Below are 17,438 nucleotides of genomic sequence, written 5' to 3'. Positions count from 1 at the left end.
TCGTATGGGGCAACACAGCAGAAGAAGTTTTTGAGAAAGGGAAGAAAATAATTCAAATCCTTCTGAAATCTGGTTTTGCCATAAAACAAAGTAAGGCATATTCCAAATTACAGTCAGATCGTAAGCCCCCTCTATCAAGTGACCAGGAAGAAGAACGACTTCAAATGGGGCCCTGAGCAACGACAAGCCTTTGAACAAATTAAACAGGAGATAGTTCATGCAGTATCCCTTGGGCCAGTCAGGGCAGGACAAGATGTAAGGAATGTGCTCTACACCGCAGCCGTGGAGAATGGCCCTACCTGGAGCCTCTGGCAGAAAGCAACAGGGGAGACTCGAGGTCAACCCTTAGGGTTCTGGAGTCGGGGATACAGAGGATCCGAGGCCCGCTACACTCCAACTGAGAAGGAGATATTGGCAGCATATGAAGGGGTTTGAGCTGCTTCGGAAGTGGTAGGTACTGAAGCACAGCTCCTCCTGGCACCCCGACTGCCGGTGCTGGGCTGGATGTTCAAAGGGAGGGTCCCCTCTACACATCATGCAACCGATGCTACGTGGAGTAAGTGGGTCGCACTGATCACACAACGGGCCCGAATAGGAAACCCCAGTCGCCCAGGAATCTTGGAGGTGATCATGAACTGGCCAGAAGGCAAAGATTTTGGAATATCCCCAGAGGAGGAGGTGACACGTGCTGAAGAGGCCCCACTGTATAATAAACTACCAGAAAACGGAAGCAATATGCCCTGTTCACTGATGGGTCCTGTCGCCTTGTGGGAAAACATCGGAGGTTGAAAGCTGCTGTATGGAGTCCTATACGCCAAGTGGCAGAAACTGCTGAAGGAGAAGGTGAATCGAGCCAGTTTGCAGAGGTGAAAGCCATCCAGCTGGCCTTGGACATTGCTGAATGAGAAAAATGGCCAGTACTTTATCTCTATACTGACTCCTGGATGGTGGCAAATGCCCTGTGGGGGTGGCTGCAGCAGTGGAAGCAGAACAACTGGCAGCGCAGTGGTAAACCCATCTGGGCTGCCGCATTGGGGCAAGATATTGCTGCCCGGGTAGAGAACCTGGTTGTAAAAGTACGTCATGTAGATGCTCACGTACCCAAGAGTCGGGCCACTGAAGAACACCAAAACAACCAGCAGGTGGACCAGGCTGCTAAGATTTAAGTGGCTCAGGTGGATCTGGACTGGCAACATAAGGGTGAATTATTTACAGCTCGGTGGGCCCATGACGCGTCAGGCCATCAAGGAAGAGATGCAACATATAGATGGGCTCGTGATCGAGGGGTGGACTTAACCATGGACGCTATTGCACAGGTTATCCACGAATGTGAAACGTGCGCTTCAATCAAACAAGCCAAGCGAGTAAAGCCTCTTTGGTATGGAGGACGATGGTTGAAATATAAATATGGGGAGGCCTGGCAGATTGATTATATCACACTCCCACAAACCCGACAAGGCAAGCGCTATGTGCTCACCATGGTGGAAGCAACCACCGGATGGCTGGAAATATATCCCGTGCCCCATGCCACTGTCCGGAACACCATCCTGGGCCTTGAAAAGCAAGTCCTATGGCGACATGGCACCCCAGAAAGAATTGAGTCAGACAAAGGGACTCACTTCCGAAACACCCTCATAGACACCTGGGCCAAAGAGCATGGCATTGAGTGGGTCTATCACATCCCCTACCATGCACCAGCCTCCGGGAAAATCGAACGATACAATGGACTGCTAAAGACTACACTGAGAGCAATGGGTGGTGGGACATTCAAGCATTGGGACACACATTTAGCAAAGGCCACCTGGTTAGTCAATACCAGGGGATCTGCCAATCGAGCTGGCCCTGCCCAATCAAGACTCTTACGTACTGTAGATGGAGATAAAGTCCCTGTCGTGCACATAAGAAATATGCTGGGGAAGACAGTCTAGGTTACTCCTGCCTCTGGCAAGGGATAACCTGTTCGTGGGATTGCTTTTCCTCAAGGGCCTGGGTGCACTTGGTGGGTGATGCGAAAGGATGGGGAGGTCCGGTGTGTACCTCAAGGGGATTTGATTTTGGGTGAAAATAGCCAATGAACTGAATTTTATGATGTCAACTGTTACATGATATTGTATATCATTATTTCTATGATATAGCAGTGGTATAGCAGTAAGAATCACCCAGATTACTGAAGAATGAACTAACTCCAATGAAACCGAGCGAAGTGCAACGATGATAGAACTGGACGAGCGCAGCAGTACCGAAATGAGAACTGGCTTCAGGATGCAACGGCCCAACACCGCACACCATCTCTTTGGTCCTGAAAGACTGTTATGACAGATGGAGCCCAAAGTCATGGACTAAATGAACTCAATGGACATTTTAGAGGGATAGTCCATAGACCGAGGGAATGATATCTGTGCGTGCATATATATATATGTGTGTATATATAAAGAAAGATAGTGGTGGTTAATTGAAATGTATCAAAAAAAGATGTGAGACCTAAGCACGACGTAAATGGTATGGAATAAGGGGTGGATACTGTCCTGGTTTCGGCTGGGATAGGGTTAAATTTCTTCCTAGTGCTGTGTTTTGGATTTAGTATGAGGAGAATGTTGATAACACACTGATGTTTTCAGTTGTTGCTAAGTGCTCTCCTAGTCCAAGGACGGCTCCCGTGCCTACTGACTGAGCTAGGTACACAAGATGGGAGGGAACATAATCAGGACAGCCAGCCCAGCTGGCTAATGGGGTATTCCATACAATGTGACGTCATGCTCAGTACATGAAGGGTAGGCGTGATCCAGGAAGTAGGGATCGCTACTTGGTTATTGGTCAGCGCGGGTGGTGAGCAATTGCATTGTGCATCACTCATTTTGTATATTTTATCTTTATCATTATTATTTTCCCTTTTTTTCCCTGTTCTATTAAACTGTCTTTATCTCAACCCACGAGTTTTTCTCACTCTTACCCTTCCGATTCTCTCCCTGTCCCGCTGGGGGTGGGGGGAGTGAGTGAGCGGCTGCGTGGTATTTGGCTGCCTGCCAGGTTAAACCACGACAACCTGTTGGATAGGGTCCAGAGGAGGGCCACCAAAATGATCAGGGGGATGGAACGCCTCTCTTATGAGGACAGGCCTGGAGAAGAGAAGGCTCTGCGGAGACCTGATTGCGGCCTTTCAGTACTTAAAGGGGGCTTATAAGAAAGATGGGGACAGACTTTTTAGTAGGGCCTGTAGCGATAGGACAAGGGGCAATGGTTTTAAACTAAAAGAGGGTAGATTCAGACTAGATATAAGGAAGAAATTTTTCACAACGAGGGTGGTGAAACACTGGAACAGGTTGCCCAGAGAGGTGGTAGATGCCCCGTCCCTGGAAACATTCAAGGTCAGGTTGGATGGGGCTCTGAGCAACCTGATCTAGTTGAAGATGTCCCTGCCCACGGCACGGGGGTTGGACTAGATGACTTCTGAAGGTCCCTTCCAACCGAAACCATTCTATGATTCTGTGATTTATTGCTTTGAGCAAAATGAGGTAGAAGAACAAACTGATGATGGCTATTTTAAAAAAAAAGTATATAAATCTTGCGTGAAATTGCGGTGCTATATGTTACTTAAATTAATAAAACCATTTGATTCAAGTATTCTGTGTATGTTTTTTGTCACTTTGTCTTTTGGTAGGATGATGAGGTTGTGGAAGAATATAGTGAAAATAACCTCAATGAATCTGATGAAGAACAGAAAGAAAAGGATCAGAAAGTGAAAAACACCTATACCACGCACGCAGATCACAAGCTGCTGTTACGAAATACAAAGCCCTTGCTTCAAAGCCGAAATGCTGCTGTATGAAAAATTCCTTTTTGATTAAAATGTTGAACTACTAAATATCTATGCTTCTAGAAAATTTGAAAGATTGAAAAGTAAAATCTATACCTCTTTAAAAGTGGTGATAATACTCTCTAGTAACTGTTACAGAAGTACAGTGGTTCTTTCTTTTTTGAAATTAAATTAGCTCCTAAGTAAACAACTGAACTGAATGTGATACATGGTCCAAATTTTAAGGACAAACAAAAAATTAGAGAAAATATGAGAACATTTGAATCTAACATCTATAGCATGTGATGACTATACCATAGCTAGCTTTTAATGCTTAAGTTCTCAGCAGCTAGGATGGCACAAACTGTTTTGGTCATGCAGACTCACAAAGAAAGAAAATCACAGTTGTTATTGATTTGTTAAGTTGTGCTTTCCTTTGAGTCTCACGTTTTAAAAGTAGACAATTATATGCCTAAATTCTTTGTCAATCCAAGCCAGATTCTTAGTGTTGGTGCCTTGGCAGGATTCCAGTATAGATAAGGCATCATGAGTATAGTATGCTCTGCAGTATTTCCAGGAGATTTTAAGATGCAGGTAAATTTTTAGAACCAGAAGAAGCCATGCTGATGGTGAATCATTGTGACATTACTCAGGTCACGGAACTTTATTTCTAACCTCAGTTTGTCCTGTTAATCAAGACTAGATGTCTTCAGAAAAGATTTCCAGTGACAGTGAATATTCATATCATTGCAAAAACAATTACTGCACCACAATTAAGTCACCTCCCAACCTGTTCTTGATAAGCTAAACAGATCAGGTTTTTGTTTCTCACCTGAAATATGTTTCTAGACTCTGACTAATGTCTAACTGTTTTCAAAACCACTTCTAATCTGCCAGCAAACTTTGGAAACAAATTGAATGCAGTTTTACAATAACAATTCTGTTATAGCGCAGCCTTTTGCTAAAATCACTGTTCAACATCTATGAGATATTTTCACATGTCGTGCAAAAAACAACTGTTAGCTATGATTGCCATCGCACTGCATTGAGAACAGGTTCAGTTGTTTATCTTCCGCATTCCATAAATCACTTTCTTCATATCTGTTAAATACGGTATTGATTCTCACATTTATGATCTTTAACTTTCTGTAATTAAAGTTAACTGAGATGTTTAAGTGCAGTTTGTCAAGTGAAATCATGCTTCTTTGAATTGCTATTATGCCAGTTTTTGTACCATTCACAGAATTTACCAGCAATTAAATTGTTTTCTCTTTGACCTTAGATTTTTGTCAGTAATAAAAGATCCCTGTAGTATATTGCTAAAAATCTTCCAGTTATTTCCTCTTTTCAGATGTTTTTTATCACTTTTTATTGTTTAATAATAATTTTTTTTCACTGGTATTAAGATTTAAGATGTCAAGTGTCATAATGATGACTTTACTTGGAGTCTCCTTTCTATGATTTTTTTCGTTTTGAACATAAAGTTGACCATGACAGTATTGTAGGGAAGGTTGTGACATGACTTATTCATTAGCATAAAGTTCATCATTTGTCTTTTACTTATAAGAAAAGTTAAAAAGAAAAGAAAAAAAAAGTATGGGTTTTAAATTGCTTATATCTCAGTCTTCTGCTTTTTGCTACCTGGGATGTTAATATACAACCCTGTAGTTTTTACTTTCTGTTGGATTTGAGACTAGAAGTTGCCGGTAAAGGCAGCTGTCATTTTATAAATTTCATAATAGAATAATGGAATGCAAGTTTTTTAGTGGAAGCTAAATAATAGGTAATATTGAACCTGTATTTAATAAAAAAAAAAAAAAAACCACCTACTGCTTTGCAGAAGTTTTAAAAAGCAGTATTTCCTCATTAATTTGTACAGCTAATGTTAGCAATACTGGCTTATTAAGGATGATATCAGTATGTTTACAGTTTCAATTACTTACATTTTTCTCTCTTTGTCCTTCTTCCTCTGTCCTATATATTATAGTATACAATAAATACTGTAAGGAATGAGAGGCACTTATTAGCTTTGATTTTAGAAATAAAAATATTTTTCTTCTGATGTTTTTCCCCCAATCTGCTTTGTTGATTTTGAAGAACGTGGGTATGTACTTTGCTTTCTGAAAAAGAGTGAGTTGGTATTTCTGCGGGTCTGAAGCAAATGTGATAGATATGTATGACTATTTGAAGTTAACATGCTGTTCTGAATGTTCTTCTTTTAGGCGGTAATGGCAGTTACACAGCTTTACTGGCATTTGGCACCAAACTCCGAAGCTGGTGTTGTTTCTAAATCATTGGTGCGTTTACTTCATAGTAATAGATAGGTCAAGTCCGGACTTTACATTTCTATCTCTACTTTTTTTGAAAGTTTTTGATACATACTTGTTTAGCCGTACTTATAAATATATAACTATTGCACTGTTAGAGTTTCATTTTAAAATTCTCCTGTGATATTAATTTCTACTCAACAAATAAGAATTATTAAAAGTAATTCCGTCATTTTCAGTATCATATCCAGTGATTATTCAGTATCGTGTTTCATTCTTAATTATGACTTTCATTCTGAGAAGAATCATGGCTGCCTAGTTAGCATAGAAATAGAGGTGGTACTAACTAGTTAGCTTAGTTTCCTGAGATTTTAATTATTGGAAGTTATTGGAAATTTATTTAATTAATTGGAGTTCCTTACTGTCTTGCTAGGTACTAAAGAAGTCTTCAGATGTGTATTTACTTTTCCTGCACTGTTATATTGATGACTTGTTGACAGAGAAACTAAGAAACGTATTTGTTAAATTACCACTTGATGCTGCTGAATGCCCCTGTGTTTCCTTAATCCTTGGACTGTTTTTAAAGAACTAGTTTATATTTCATTCAGTACAACTAATTTTTACTTGACCATCTTCAATGTGACCTTGTCTACTTTACTATGAAGAGTCTCACTGGCCACATGTTTCATAAGATTGATAATACTCTTTTTTTTCTTTGTGTTTGATAGTTTTGGCATATTATGCCAATATTTGCAGCATAGAAGTGTTTTTTGCCTCCCCCCTCAGTTTTTAGATTTTAACTCCCATGTATCTGTATGAAAAGCCTTGAAGGTGCGATAGGAGTCACAATATTAAGATGTTTTCAGAATAACTTTCTAACTAAACATAGTATTCTTGGCTAGAACTTACCTGTGAAAATGATTTATTTTTTAAAGTTGGTCACATCAAACAGACAAAAAGCTTTTAAAAGAAAATCATTTTAGTTCTGTCTGACAAGATTACTTGGTTTAGATGGGCTTTAATCTTTGTAAGCCCAGTCACTATAGAGCTCTTTCTCCATAAACTTTTGCAGCTCACCCATGGCTAATGTCTCTTTCATTTAAAAGTTAGACTAGGGAAGTAAAATTGGGCTTGGTAGAGTATTCATGCTTTTATTTCAGATAAAAATGAATCACTGTTATTTTTTGTTTGGTTTTATCGTACAGTATGCTTCCCATTCTCTTTATACAAAGATAAGTAAAATAGCTAAAGCAGTTTGGCATATTTACAAGTAATGTATGGAACTAAACTCATACTCACAGGTTGAAAGGCTTATTTTTGCATGTTGTTTATTCCTCATTTATACTCAAATTTCTTCAAACAAAAAGTCACATCTTTCCTGTACCTCAACTAGTGCCTAAAATGGCACTAGTCTTCTGATTTTCATATGTTGAACGGCTTGTCTATTCTCTATTACCAGTCTGCATGAAACACTTTTGCTATTAGAGATGCTTTGAAATAAGCTCAATAAGCTCCTCTCTCTTCTGGCTGCTGTTGCGCAGCAGTTTTTTCCCCTTCTTAAATATGTTATCACAGAGACGCTACCACCGTGGCTGATTGGCTCAGCCTTGGCCAGCAGCGGGTCCGTCTTGGAGCTGGCTGTCATTGGCTCTATCAGACATAGGGGAAGCTTCTAGCAGCTTCTCATAGAAGCCACCCCTGTACCCCACCCCACTACTAAAACCTTGCCATGCAAACCCAATACACAGGCTATCTGAAAGTTCTCTTGTTATCATGTTGTAGATGGCAGATGGACTGTGTTTTCCACTACACCTTTTGGTACTTTTCAGTGATACAGAGCATTACTATTTCTTTTGATCAAACCAGCCATTCAAACCTTTAGAGTTTGACTGTTTTCATAGGAGGAAAAATCTTCTCAAATGAAGAGAAATGAAATCACACTGTCTTTGATACTGTTAGCTTAAAAACAGTTCAAATCTGTTTCACTGAACAAAATGGGAGTCAAATATGGGACAGTGTCAGAGTCCCAAATTCCCTTTTGAAGTCAGCATTTGACATGAGAAGTGCTTTAGGCTTTTCTCAAGGTCACATGTCAATGCATGGTTTAGGCTACCTTCTTGTTTTCTGTATTCTTAGTCTTTAACAGATGTGAAATCCTTGACAAAACAATAGCTAAAACATTTTCTGCTATTATGTGCCTTTTCTCTTGTTTTGTTTTAGATTGTCATAGATACTTGTGTTTAGGAGTGGAAGGCACAGGTTTCTTAAAGAAACATTTTTTTCTCCTTATTTTCATTTCACATACATGTTGCACCCTCATTACGTGTGCAGTGATGCAGTCCAAGATAGCTATGCCCAACCTATCGTATTTGTATTAGTCCAATATGAAATCTAAGTAAATTTGAGGCAGTAGAAGGCAAAAGGATCTTCCCCACATGTAATGATTATGAAATCTGTTGGGAATACTAGTAAGACCTATTGTTATCCAGGAAAAGCCACTGACTAATGAACTCCTGAAATAATTGAAAGTTGATATATTTAAATTCCCTTATTAATTGATAATATAGTAGTGAAGAGATGGAGAAGTAGAAATTGTGCTCTTTCCTTTCATTGTCTCAGTTCTTTCTTGGTGGATGAAAAATTTAGGACAACCTACACTGTTACATACATAAGAAAATCTTGTCCTTTTCTTGTCATGTCATGTCCCACCCCCCCCACCCCCCACCCTACCCTGTTCCATCCTATCTGCTTTAAGATAGGAGGACAAGACCTACGGCAGTATTTAAGAGAGGTAGGAGCACCCTGGAATGAATCTGCTGCACTGTTTTGATTTCTGTTTTGTTCTCTGTTTCTTTCTCAACATCAGGTTTGCTTTTTTGATTACTGCTTAGCATCGAGCTTATATTTTCATGGAGTTATCTATTTTAACCACAAATTCTCAGTTATAATTAGTAGTAATCAGCTCAGAACCTATCATTTTCTGAAAAGTTAAGGTTTTTCCCCCTTTATGAACATTACTTTACATTTATCAGTTGAATTTGTTTTGCCATTTTATCAACCAATCACCTAATATTTGAAGTTTTTATGCGGCTTTTCTTAGTGTTTGTCTTCATTTCTCTGAAAACCATAGTATCAGCTGAAAACTTTGTCACCTGTCTTCTCATCACTCACAGTTCATATATGAATATGTTGAAAAGCAAAAGATCAACAAAGATGTTTGTGGGATTCCATTGATAGCCTTCCTGTATTGTAAGAGAGTCTCTTTTTTTTTCTTTTTTTTTCCCTTGCCTGTTCCTATCTTTCATGTATTCACTTGCTTTGTATGCTATGCCAGATACATTTCTTTAAGAGCCTTTGGTGAGAGGTCTTATCAAATTGCTTCTGAAATACAGGTGGACTGTAACAATTAAGTGTCCTTGTCTGTGTGCATCCAACTCAAAAAATACCAACAGATTTGTGAGGCATGACTTCCCTTTAAAGACAGAGTTGTCTTTTTCTTCAGTTTACCCCATTCAAATTGTACTGAAATTCTTTTTCTTCTTCAAAGTTAAAACAACCTAGAATAATAGCATCTTAACGGTATATGCCAAGTGTTGTATATCATCCTCTTGTTCACCAGGAACAAGGAAGAGGCCTTTCAGGGTCTGATGTTGATTAAGATCTGAGCAGTCTCATAGATGCAGCTGTTTCTTTCCTGAGTTAAAGGTCTTTTATTGCAGTTCATCTGAATATAATGGATGCTTTATTTCTCCCCAGCTGCAGTTGCGCTTTCCATTATTTCTTCTTACAATGTCACATGGTTCTTATACGCTAAGGCCTGTTGTATCACATTGGAAACCATGCTGCCGGAAGTATTTCAAGTCCATTTGATATGCAGTGCAACACTGTAAATTAGAGCTCATAGAAAATGCATCATCGAACCCTAGAGTCCTGCTTTGAAAACCTTGCATGTACTTGCAAGGAGAATATTCCTCCTGAGTGCGATTCTGCTATCAGTTTATACTGAAATCTGGTATGCTCTATTGAATTCTAAGTGGTATTTTTAGTAGTATTATCTTTTATTTATATACAATAAAAGTATAGTATATATATGGTACTATTGATAACATTTTGTTTTAACTTTTGATAAATTATCTGGGTTTTTTCTTGTAGCTTGAAATCTTGACAAATTTAGCAAATGAAGCCAACATATCAACTTTGCTTCGAGAATTTCAGGTTTGCGCAAAAGTGTATTCCTTTTATATGAAACGTTTTCTGTTGGCCAGTTGCCATTATGGGATGTTTCATCTAGATTCTTAGTATTAAATTTTTCAAGTTAAAGTCTTTTCCAGGATAAAGTGTTCTCGGAATGGAAATTAAACTGTCCCATATCATAATGGATAATGGAGCTTTTTATATGTGAAAAGAAATTTCAATGTTTTGTTTCTCACTCTCTTTCCAGCTACCAAAAAAAAAAGTGATGAGAAAAACTCAAAAATTCTAAATTCTTTAAAACAAATTCTACCAACTTGACTGACACTTTAAGTCACTAGATGATGTCTTAATTTTAGCAATATTTGTTCATTAGCATTTATTGCCAATCCTTATTTCTGTAAGTCATTTGATAAAATAGTACTATCATCTCCAATATCTGTATATGTATCAGCAAGATGTTCTGTCTATATTGTGAAACAGCGTGTGTCCTTCTTTCTTTCCTCTTTGCATGAGATCTATTTTCATTGCTTCAGTTCTCTGGCTGGATTTCTCTGAAAGTTACTGGTTCTCATGCAGGTAGGTTTTTCATAGTTTGACAGATGCTCCTGGTTAAATGAACTGAAACCTCTCTGAAGAGAGCTCATCAACTCCTCCAACCTTGCACGTAAACTAATTGCTGGTTTTGGGTAATTGCCCCCTTCCCCAAGCTTTCTTGAAATCAGAGGTTTGCATGGCCATGGGTGACCAAAGCCAGCAAGAAAATGTCTTCTAAAAGTGACAATGAGGTGAAAAAAAGTATAACTTCTAATGTGCAATGTAGCTTTCTAGATTTAATTTATTATACAGTATGTTTGTCTTATGAGGATAATATGGTAAGTCTTTGGTTGACAAGACTTATGTATTGACTAATGAAAACCCTGTTTCCTTTGACATATGTGAAAAGCCAAGATAAACAGTTTGCTGCAGCTACAATTCAGGCTACAGGCAGATGTGCAACTAACATCACCGAAGTGACTGACACGTGCTTTAATGGGCTTGTATGTTTGTTGTCCAACAGGGATGGTAAGCTAAATGTTCTCTTTGTTTTCTTAGTGGCTGATGGCTTGAAACCTTTGCTTAATGGGAACCACACAGAGCAGATCACATAAATGGGAGCTTGACTCTTATAAGAATTTAACTGACATGACTGGATAAAAATAGTGATTCTGGTGCTTCTTATTTGAAGTGCTTCAAAAGGCTCTCATAATCACTGGGTACTTATTTTCTCTTTTGTTAGTGAGATTAATTTCTTGTGGCCTGCAATTCTGTGTTTTCCTGTTTTTTCTCAAAATGCCATAGTTATTAAAGTGTGCTGTTGTGATTATCATAGATGACAGTAGAAATTTTACTGTTATATGTTTAGTTCCATCAAAACAGTAAGCCTGTAGAGGGTGGTGAAAGCTTGAAGTGGCTTTTTTTTAGTGCATCAATGCCTAACTGAAAAAAAAACGTATTAAATAGTTGTAGGATAAACAGCCCCAAATTTGGCTTGATTTTGTAATGCAGCCTTCTGTTATTTTTATATAGTGAAATGGAGTTGCAAGTCACTAAGGAACACAACAAGGAGAAGATAAAATAGGATATAGCAGCACTGTAAATCAATACCTGATAATATTGTATATTCTTACTAGTTAACAATGAATATTACACAGAAGGAAGTCAATAAGAGAACCGGAAGATTATTATATAATGTACAGTCTACATGAATATGGTTAAAAATCAGAAATACAGAGTTAAAACAGATGTAGTCAAGGGCAATCAAAAGAGACTTCAGGGCCTTGGGATGACTGGTTAAGGGATCAGGAGCACAAGTAGTGTTCTCCTCTATCCTTCCAGTTGCAGGGAATGATGAGGGAAGAAACAGGAAGAGCCAGCAGATCAATACCTGGCTCCGAGCCTGGTGTCATCAGCAGAATTTTGGGTTTGCTGATCATGGGTCAGTTTACACAAGACCAGGCCTGCTAGTGGTAGATGGGGTACACCTGTCTCAAAGGGGGAAAAGGATCTTTGTGCAGGAATTAGCAGGGCTCATCAAAAGAGCTTTAAACTAGATTTGAAGGGGAAAGGGATAAAACCAGGCTCGCTAGAGATAAGCCTGGGGGTGGCATGCCAATGTTTGAGGGACGGTGTGCTAGCGAGGTCCTTCAGTCTGCTCCATGATGTGCTGAGTACACTGCAGCACATTTGAAATGTCTTTATATTAATGCGCGCAGCATGAGGAATAAACAAGAGGAGCTAGAAGTTTTGGCCCAGTCCCAGAGCTATGACATCATTGGCATAAGCGAAAACTGGTGGCATGAGTCCTGTGACTGGGGTGCCGTGATGGACAGTTATAGGCTCTTCAGGAGGCATAGGTAGGGCAGGTGAGGTGGGGGAGTGGCGCTGTATGTAAGGGAGGGGTTGGACTGTATGGCGCTTGCAGCTAGCGACGACGCGGTTGAGAGCCTCTGGGCAAGGATGAAGGGAAAACCAAATAAAGCGGATGTTGTTGTAGGAGTCTACTATTGACCACCCAGACAGGACGACGACACCAATCACCTTATGGGTGATTTTAACTTCCCAGGTGTCAACTGGGAATATGTCCTGGTTTCGGCTGGGATAGGGTTAAATTTCTTCCTAGTGCTGCGTTTTGGATTTAGTATGAGGAGAATGTTGATAACACACTGATGTTTTCAGTTGTTGCTAAGTGCCCTCCTAGTCCAAGGACAGCTCCTGTGCCTACTGACTGAGCTAGGTACACAAGATGGGAGGGAACATAATCAGGACAGCCAGCCCAGCTGGCTAATGGGGTATTCCATACCATGTGACGTCATGCTCAGTATATGAATGGTAGGCGTGATCCAGGAAGTAGGGATCACTACTTGGTTATTGGTCAGCGTGGGTGGTGAGCAATTGCATTGTGCATCACTCATTTTGTATATTATATCATTATCATTATTATTTTCCCTTTTTCTGTTCTATTAAACTGTCTTTATCTCAACCCACGAGTTTTTCTCACTCTTACCGTTCCGATTCTCTCCCCGTCCCACTGGGGGGGCGGGGGAAGTGAGCGAGCGGCTGCGTGGGGTTTGGCTGCCTGCCAGATTAAACCACGACAGTCCTTTTTGGCACCCAACGTGGGGCTCGAAGGGTTGAGATAACGATAGACCTGATTAAAGTGTGTTAAAGCAAAATTGTTATAAGCATTCATTACATTGATTGCTCACAATGTTGATGTATTGGCTGTCAAAGTTGTGGGGCTGGCTCTCAATGTTGGGTCATGTAATACCTTGCTTGCAGTATGTGTTCCCTTTTGTGCTGTTTATCATTATTCGGAACTGGGCCAAGATTATCATTTTGCTACTGTTTTATGAGGTGATAAGATCATTGGTCGTAAGTCTAATCTGGTATCTGTACTCACCACTGCCGTCATTTCTGTACCTCGGGAACCACCTCTTAGAAATTATTAGTAATTGCACATTTTCTCCTCGGAGAATGAATTTAAGGGGGAGACAGGATGGGACACTTTCTCCCACTTGTTCATCTTCCCTTCCATATTGTCAGAAACTCCTTTTTCTTCTATCCTCTTCACAAAGATGTCCACAATATTCCCTGAGAATTTTGAATATCCTTGGGATGTTCAAACAAGCATGTTCATATTGCTATGTCTCCTGAATGTGGTTCAGGCCTTGTCTAGGGTTAAACAACTAATCAGGAATACTGTCCAGAGATCAACCCTCAGGAACAAGAAAAGAGGGAGGGCAAATGGCGGTGCCTCATCGGGGCGGGCGGAGTGGCAGGTCCTGGGGGTGGTGGGCAGCGGGAGATCAACCCCGGCAACAGATACGGTGGCTACTCAAAACCCCACGACAGGTACTGCGGCTACGTCAACCCCCACGACAACCCCTGTGGCTACTCAAACCCCGGCAACAGTCACCGTAGCTTCTCCAACCCCTGCGACAGGCACTGCAGCCACTCAAACTCCTGCAACAGGCACTACAGTTACTCCAACCCCCATGACAAGCACTGCAGCTACCCAAACCCCAGCAACAGGCACTACAGCTGAACCAGAGGACCAACCCTTGCTGGTATCCGTTGCCCCTGTACAGAAGAGGAAATCTTGGAAGCGGAGGTCAGGTCGTTTAGAAAGGGATGATGAAAGAGCAGGGCCATGACGAGGAGGGGAGGAGGAAGAGGAAGAACTCATAAACGAGACGGAAACCACCCGATCCCTATCCCTGAGTGAGCTGCGAGATATGCGGAAAGATTTCAGCCGTCGTCCAGGCGAGCATATTGTTACCTGGCTGCTCCGATGCTGGGATAATGGGGCCAGTAGCCTGGAATTAGAGGGGAAGGAGGCCAAACAGCTGGGATCCCTTGCTAGGGAAGGAGGCATTGACAAAGCAATTGGAAAAGGGACACAGGCCCTCAGCCTCTGGAGGCGACTCCTGTCAGGCGTGAAGGAAAGGTATCCCTTCAAGGAAGATGTTATATATCGCCTAGGCAAATGGACCACTATGGAGAGAGGTATCCAGTACCTGAGAGAACTAGGTGTGCTGGAGGTGGTTTATAGTGACCTGGATGATGACCAAACACCCAAAGATCCAGATGAAGTCCAGTGCACGCAACCCATGTGGCGGAAATTAGTACGGAGCGCACCAGCTTCGTATGCAGGTTCGTTGGCAGTACTGTGCTGGAAAGAGGAAGAAGCACCAACGGTAGATGACATGGTTAGCAATCTCCAGGAATACGAAGAAACTATCTCCTCCTCCCTTCTTTCAGCTGTGGAGAAACTGTCCCGGGAGGTCCAGCAACTCGAAGACGATAGGTCCTATTCTCCACCTGTATGGACCAGTATCTCAGCCATTAAGAGTCAGCGTTCTTGTGCTCAAGAGAGAGGATATAGAAGGTACACACCACAGGGCACCCTGTGGTTTTACCTGCGTGACCACGGAGAGGACATGAGGCAGTGGGATGGAAAACCTACCTTGACCCTAGAGGCACGTGTACGTGAGTTGCAAGGAAAAACAATCACACAAGGGGGTTCTCTCAGGAAAAATGCTGCTCCGGTTTTCAGGAAAAACCTGTCTCATGATGGTCCAATTTCCAGTGAACAGTTCCCCAGACAGAGTAGAAGGGCTGATCTTGCTTTGGACTGTAATGAAGGAATTCTTAACTCACGTTTGCAAGAAGTGAGAAGTGGATACTATGACCAGAACTAGAGGGGCCCTGCCTCCGGCCAGGTGGAGGAAAGGGACAACCGGGTTTACTGGACTGTGTGGATTCGACGGCCTGGCACGTCAGACCCACAGGAGTATAAGGCTCTCGTAGACACTGGTGCACAGTGTACCCTGATGCCATCAAGCTATAAAGGGGAAGAACCCATTTGTATTTCTGGAGTGACAGGGGGATCCCAAGAGTTAACTGTATTGGAGGCCAAAGTGAGCCTAACCGGGAACGAGTGGCAGAAGCACCCCATTGTGACTGGCCCAGAGGCTCCGTGCATCCTTGGCATAGACTACCTGAGGAGAGGGTATTTCAAGGACCCAAAAGGGTACCGGTGGGCTTTTGGTATAGCTGCCCTGGAGACGGAGGAAATTAAACAGCTGTCCACCTTGCCCGGTCTCTCGGAGGACCCTTCTGTTGTGGGGTTGTTGAGGGTTGAAAAAGCAGCAGGTACCAATTGCTACCACAACAGTGCACCGGCGGCAATATCGCACCAACCGAAATTCCCTGATCCCTATCCATGAGCTGATTTGTCGACTGGAGAGCCAAGGAGTGATCAGCAAGACTCGCTCACCCTTTAACAGTCCCATATGGCCAGTGCGAAAGTCTAATGGGGAGTGGAGACTAACAGTAGACTACCGTGGCCTGAACGAAGTCACGCCACCACTGAGTGCTGCCGTGCCGGACATGCTAGAACTCCAATACGAACTGGAGTCAAAGGCAGCCAAGTGGTACGCCACAAATGATATCGCTAATGCGTTCTTCTCAATCCCTTTGGTGGCAGAGTGCAGGCCACAGTTTGCTTTCACTTGGAGGGGCGTCCAGTACACCTGGAACCGACTGCCCCAGGGGTGGAAACACAGCCCTACCATTTGCCATGGACTGATCCACACTGCACTGGAACAGGGTGAGGCTCCAGAACACCTGCAACACATTGATGACATCATCGTATGGGGCAACACAGCAGAAGAAGTTTTTGAGAAAGGGGAGAGAATAATTTAAATCCTTCTGAAGGACGGCTTTGCTATAAAACAAAGTAAGGTCAAGGGACCTGCACAGGAGATCCAGTTTTTAGGCATAAAAGGGCAAGATGGACGTCGTCAGATCCCAATGGATGTGATCAACAAAATAACAGCCATGTCCCCACCAACTAGCAAAAGGGAACACAAGCTTTCTTAGGCGTTGTGGGCTTTTGGAGAATGCATATTCCAGATTACAGTCAGATTGTAAGCCCTCTCTACCAAGTGACCCGGAAGAAGAACGACTTCAAATGGGGCCCTGAGCAACGACAAGCCTTTGAACAAATTAAACAGGAGATAGTTCATGCAGTATCCCTTGGGCCAGTCAGGGCAGGACAAGATGTGAAGAATGTGCTCTACACCGCAGCCGGGGAGAAAGGTCCTACCTGGAGCCTCTGGCAGAAAGCACCAGGGGAGACTCGAGGTCAACCCTTAGGGTTCTGGAGTCAGGGATACAGAGGATCCGAGGCCCACTACACTCCAAGTGAGAAGGAGATATTGGCAGCATATGAAGGGATTCGATCTGGCACCCTGACTGCTGGTGCTGGGCTGGATGTTCAAAGGGAGGGTCCCCTCTACACATCATGCAACCGATGCTACGTGGAGTAAGTGGGTCGCACTGATCACACAACGGGCCCGAATAGGAAACCCCAGTCGCCCAGGAATCTTGGAGGTGATCACGAACTGGCCAGAAGGCAAAGATTTTGGAATATCCCCAGAGGAGGAGGTGACGCGTGCTGAAGAAGCCCCACTGTATAACAAACTACCAGAAAATGAGAAGCAATATGCCCTGTTCACTGATGGGTCCTGTCGCCTTGTGGGAAAGCATCGGAGGTGGAAAGCTGCTGTATGGAGTCCTATACGGCACGTTGCAGAAACTACTGAAGGAGAAGGTGAGTCGAGCCAGTTTGCTGAGGTGAA

General features: G+C 42.1%; 1 protein-coding gene across 1 annotated transcript in view; it reads left to right on the top strand.

The window, feature by feature from the left end:
* The window catches only part of LOC142075037 (AP-3 complex subunit beta-1-like), a 265,469-nt gene that overhangs the window by 51,864 nt on the left and 196,167 nt on the right, over nt 1-17,438 (top strand). Inside the window, 5 exon segments of the mRNA XM_075136034.1 lie at nt 3,659-3,820; nt 6,016-6,160; nt 9,161-9,279; nt 10,213-10,274; nt 11,183-11,316. Of these exon segments, the coding sequence (XP_074992135.1) occupies nt 3,659-3,820; nt 6,016-6,160; nt 9,161-9,279; nt 10,213-10,274; nt 11,183-11,316 (622 nt within the window).

The sequence above is a fragment of the Calonectris borealis genome, chromosome W (assembly GCF_964195595.1).
Source record: "Calonectris borealis chromosome W, bCalBor7.hap1.2, whole genome shotgun sequence".
NCBI classification, from domain to species: Eukaryota; Metazoa; Chordata; class Aves; order Procellariiformes; family Procellariidae; genus Calonectris; species Calonectris borealis.
Note: the sequence above shows the minus strand (reverse complement) of the source record. Positions and strands in the feature narration are given on the sequence as shown.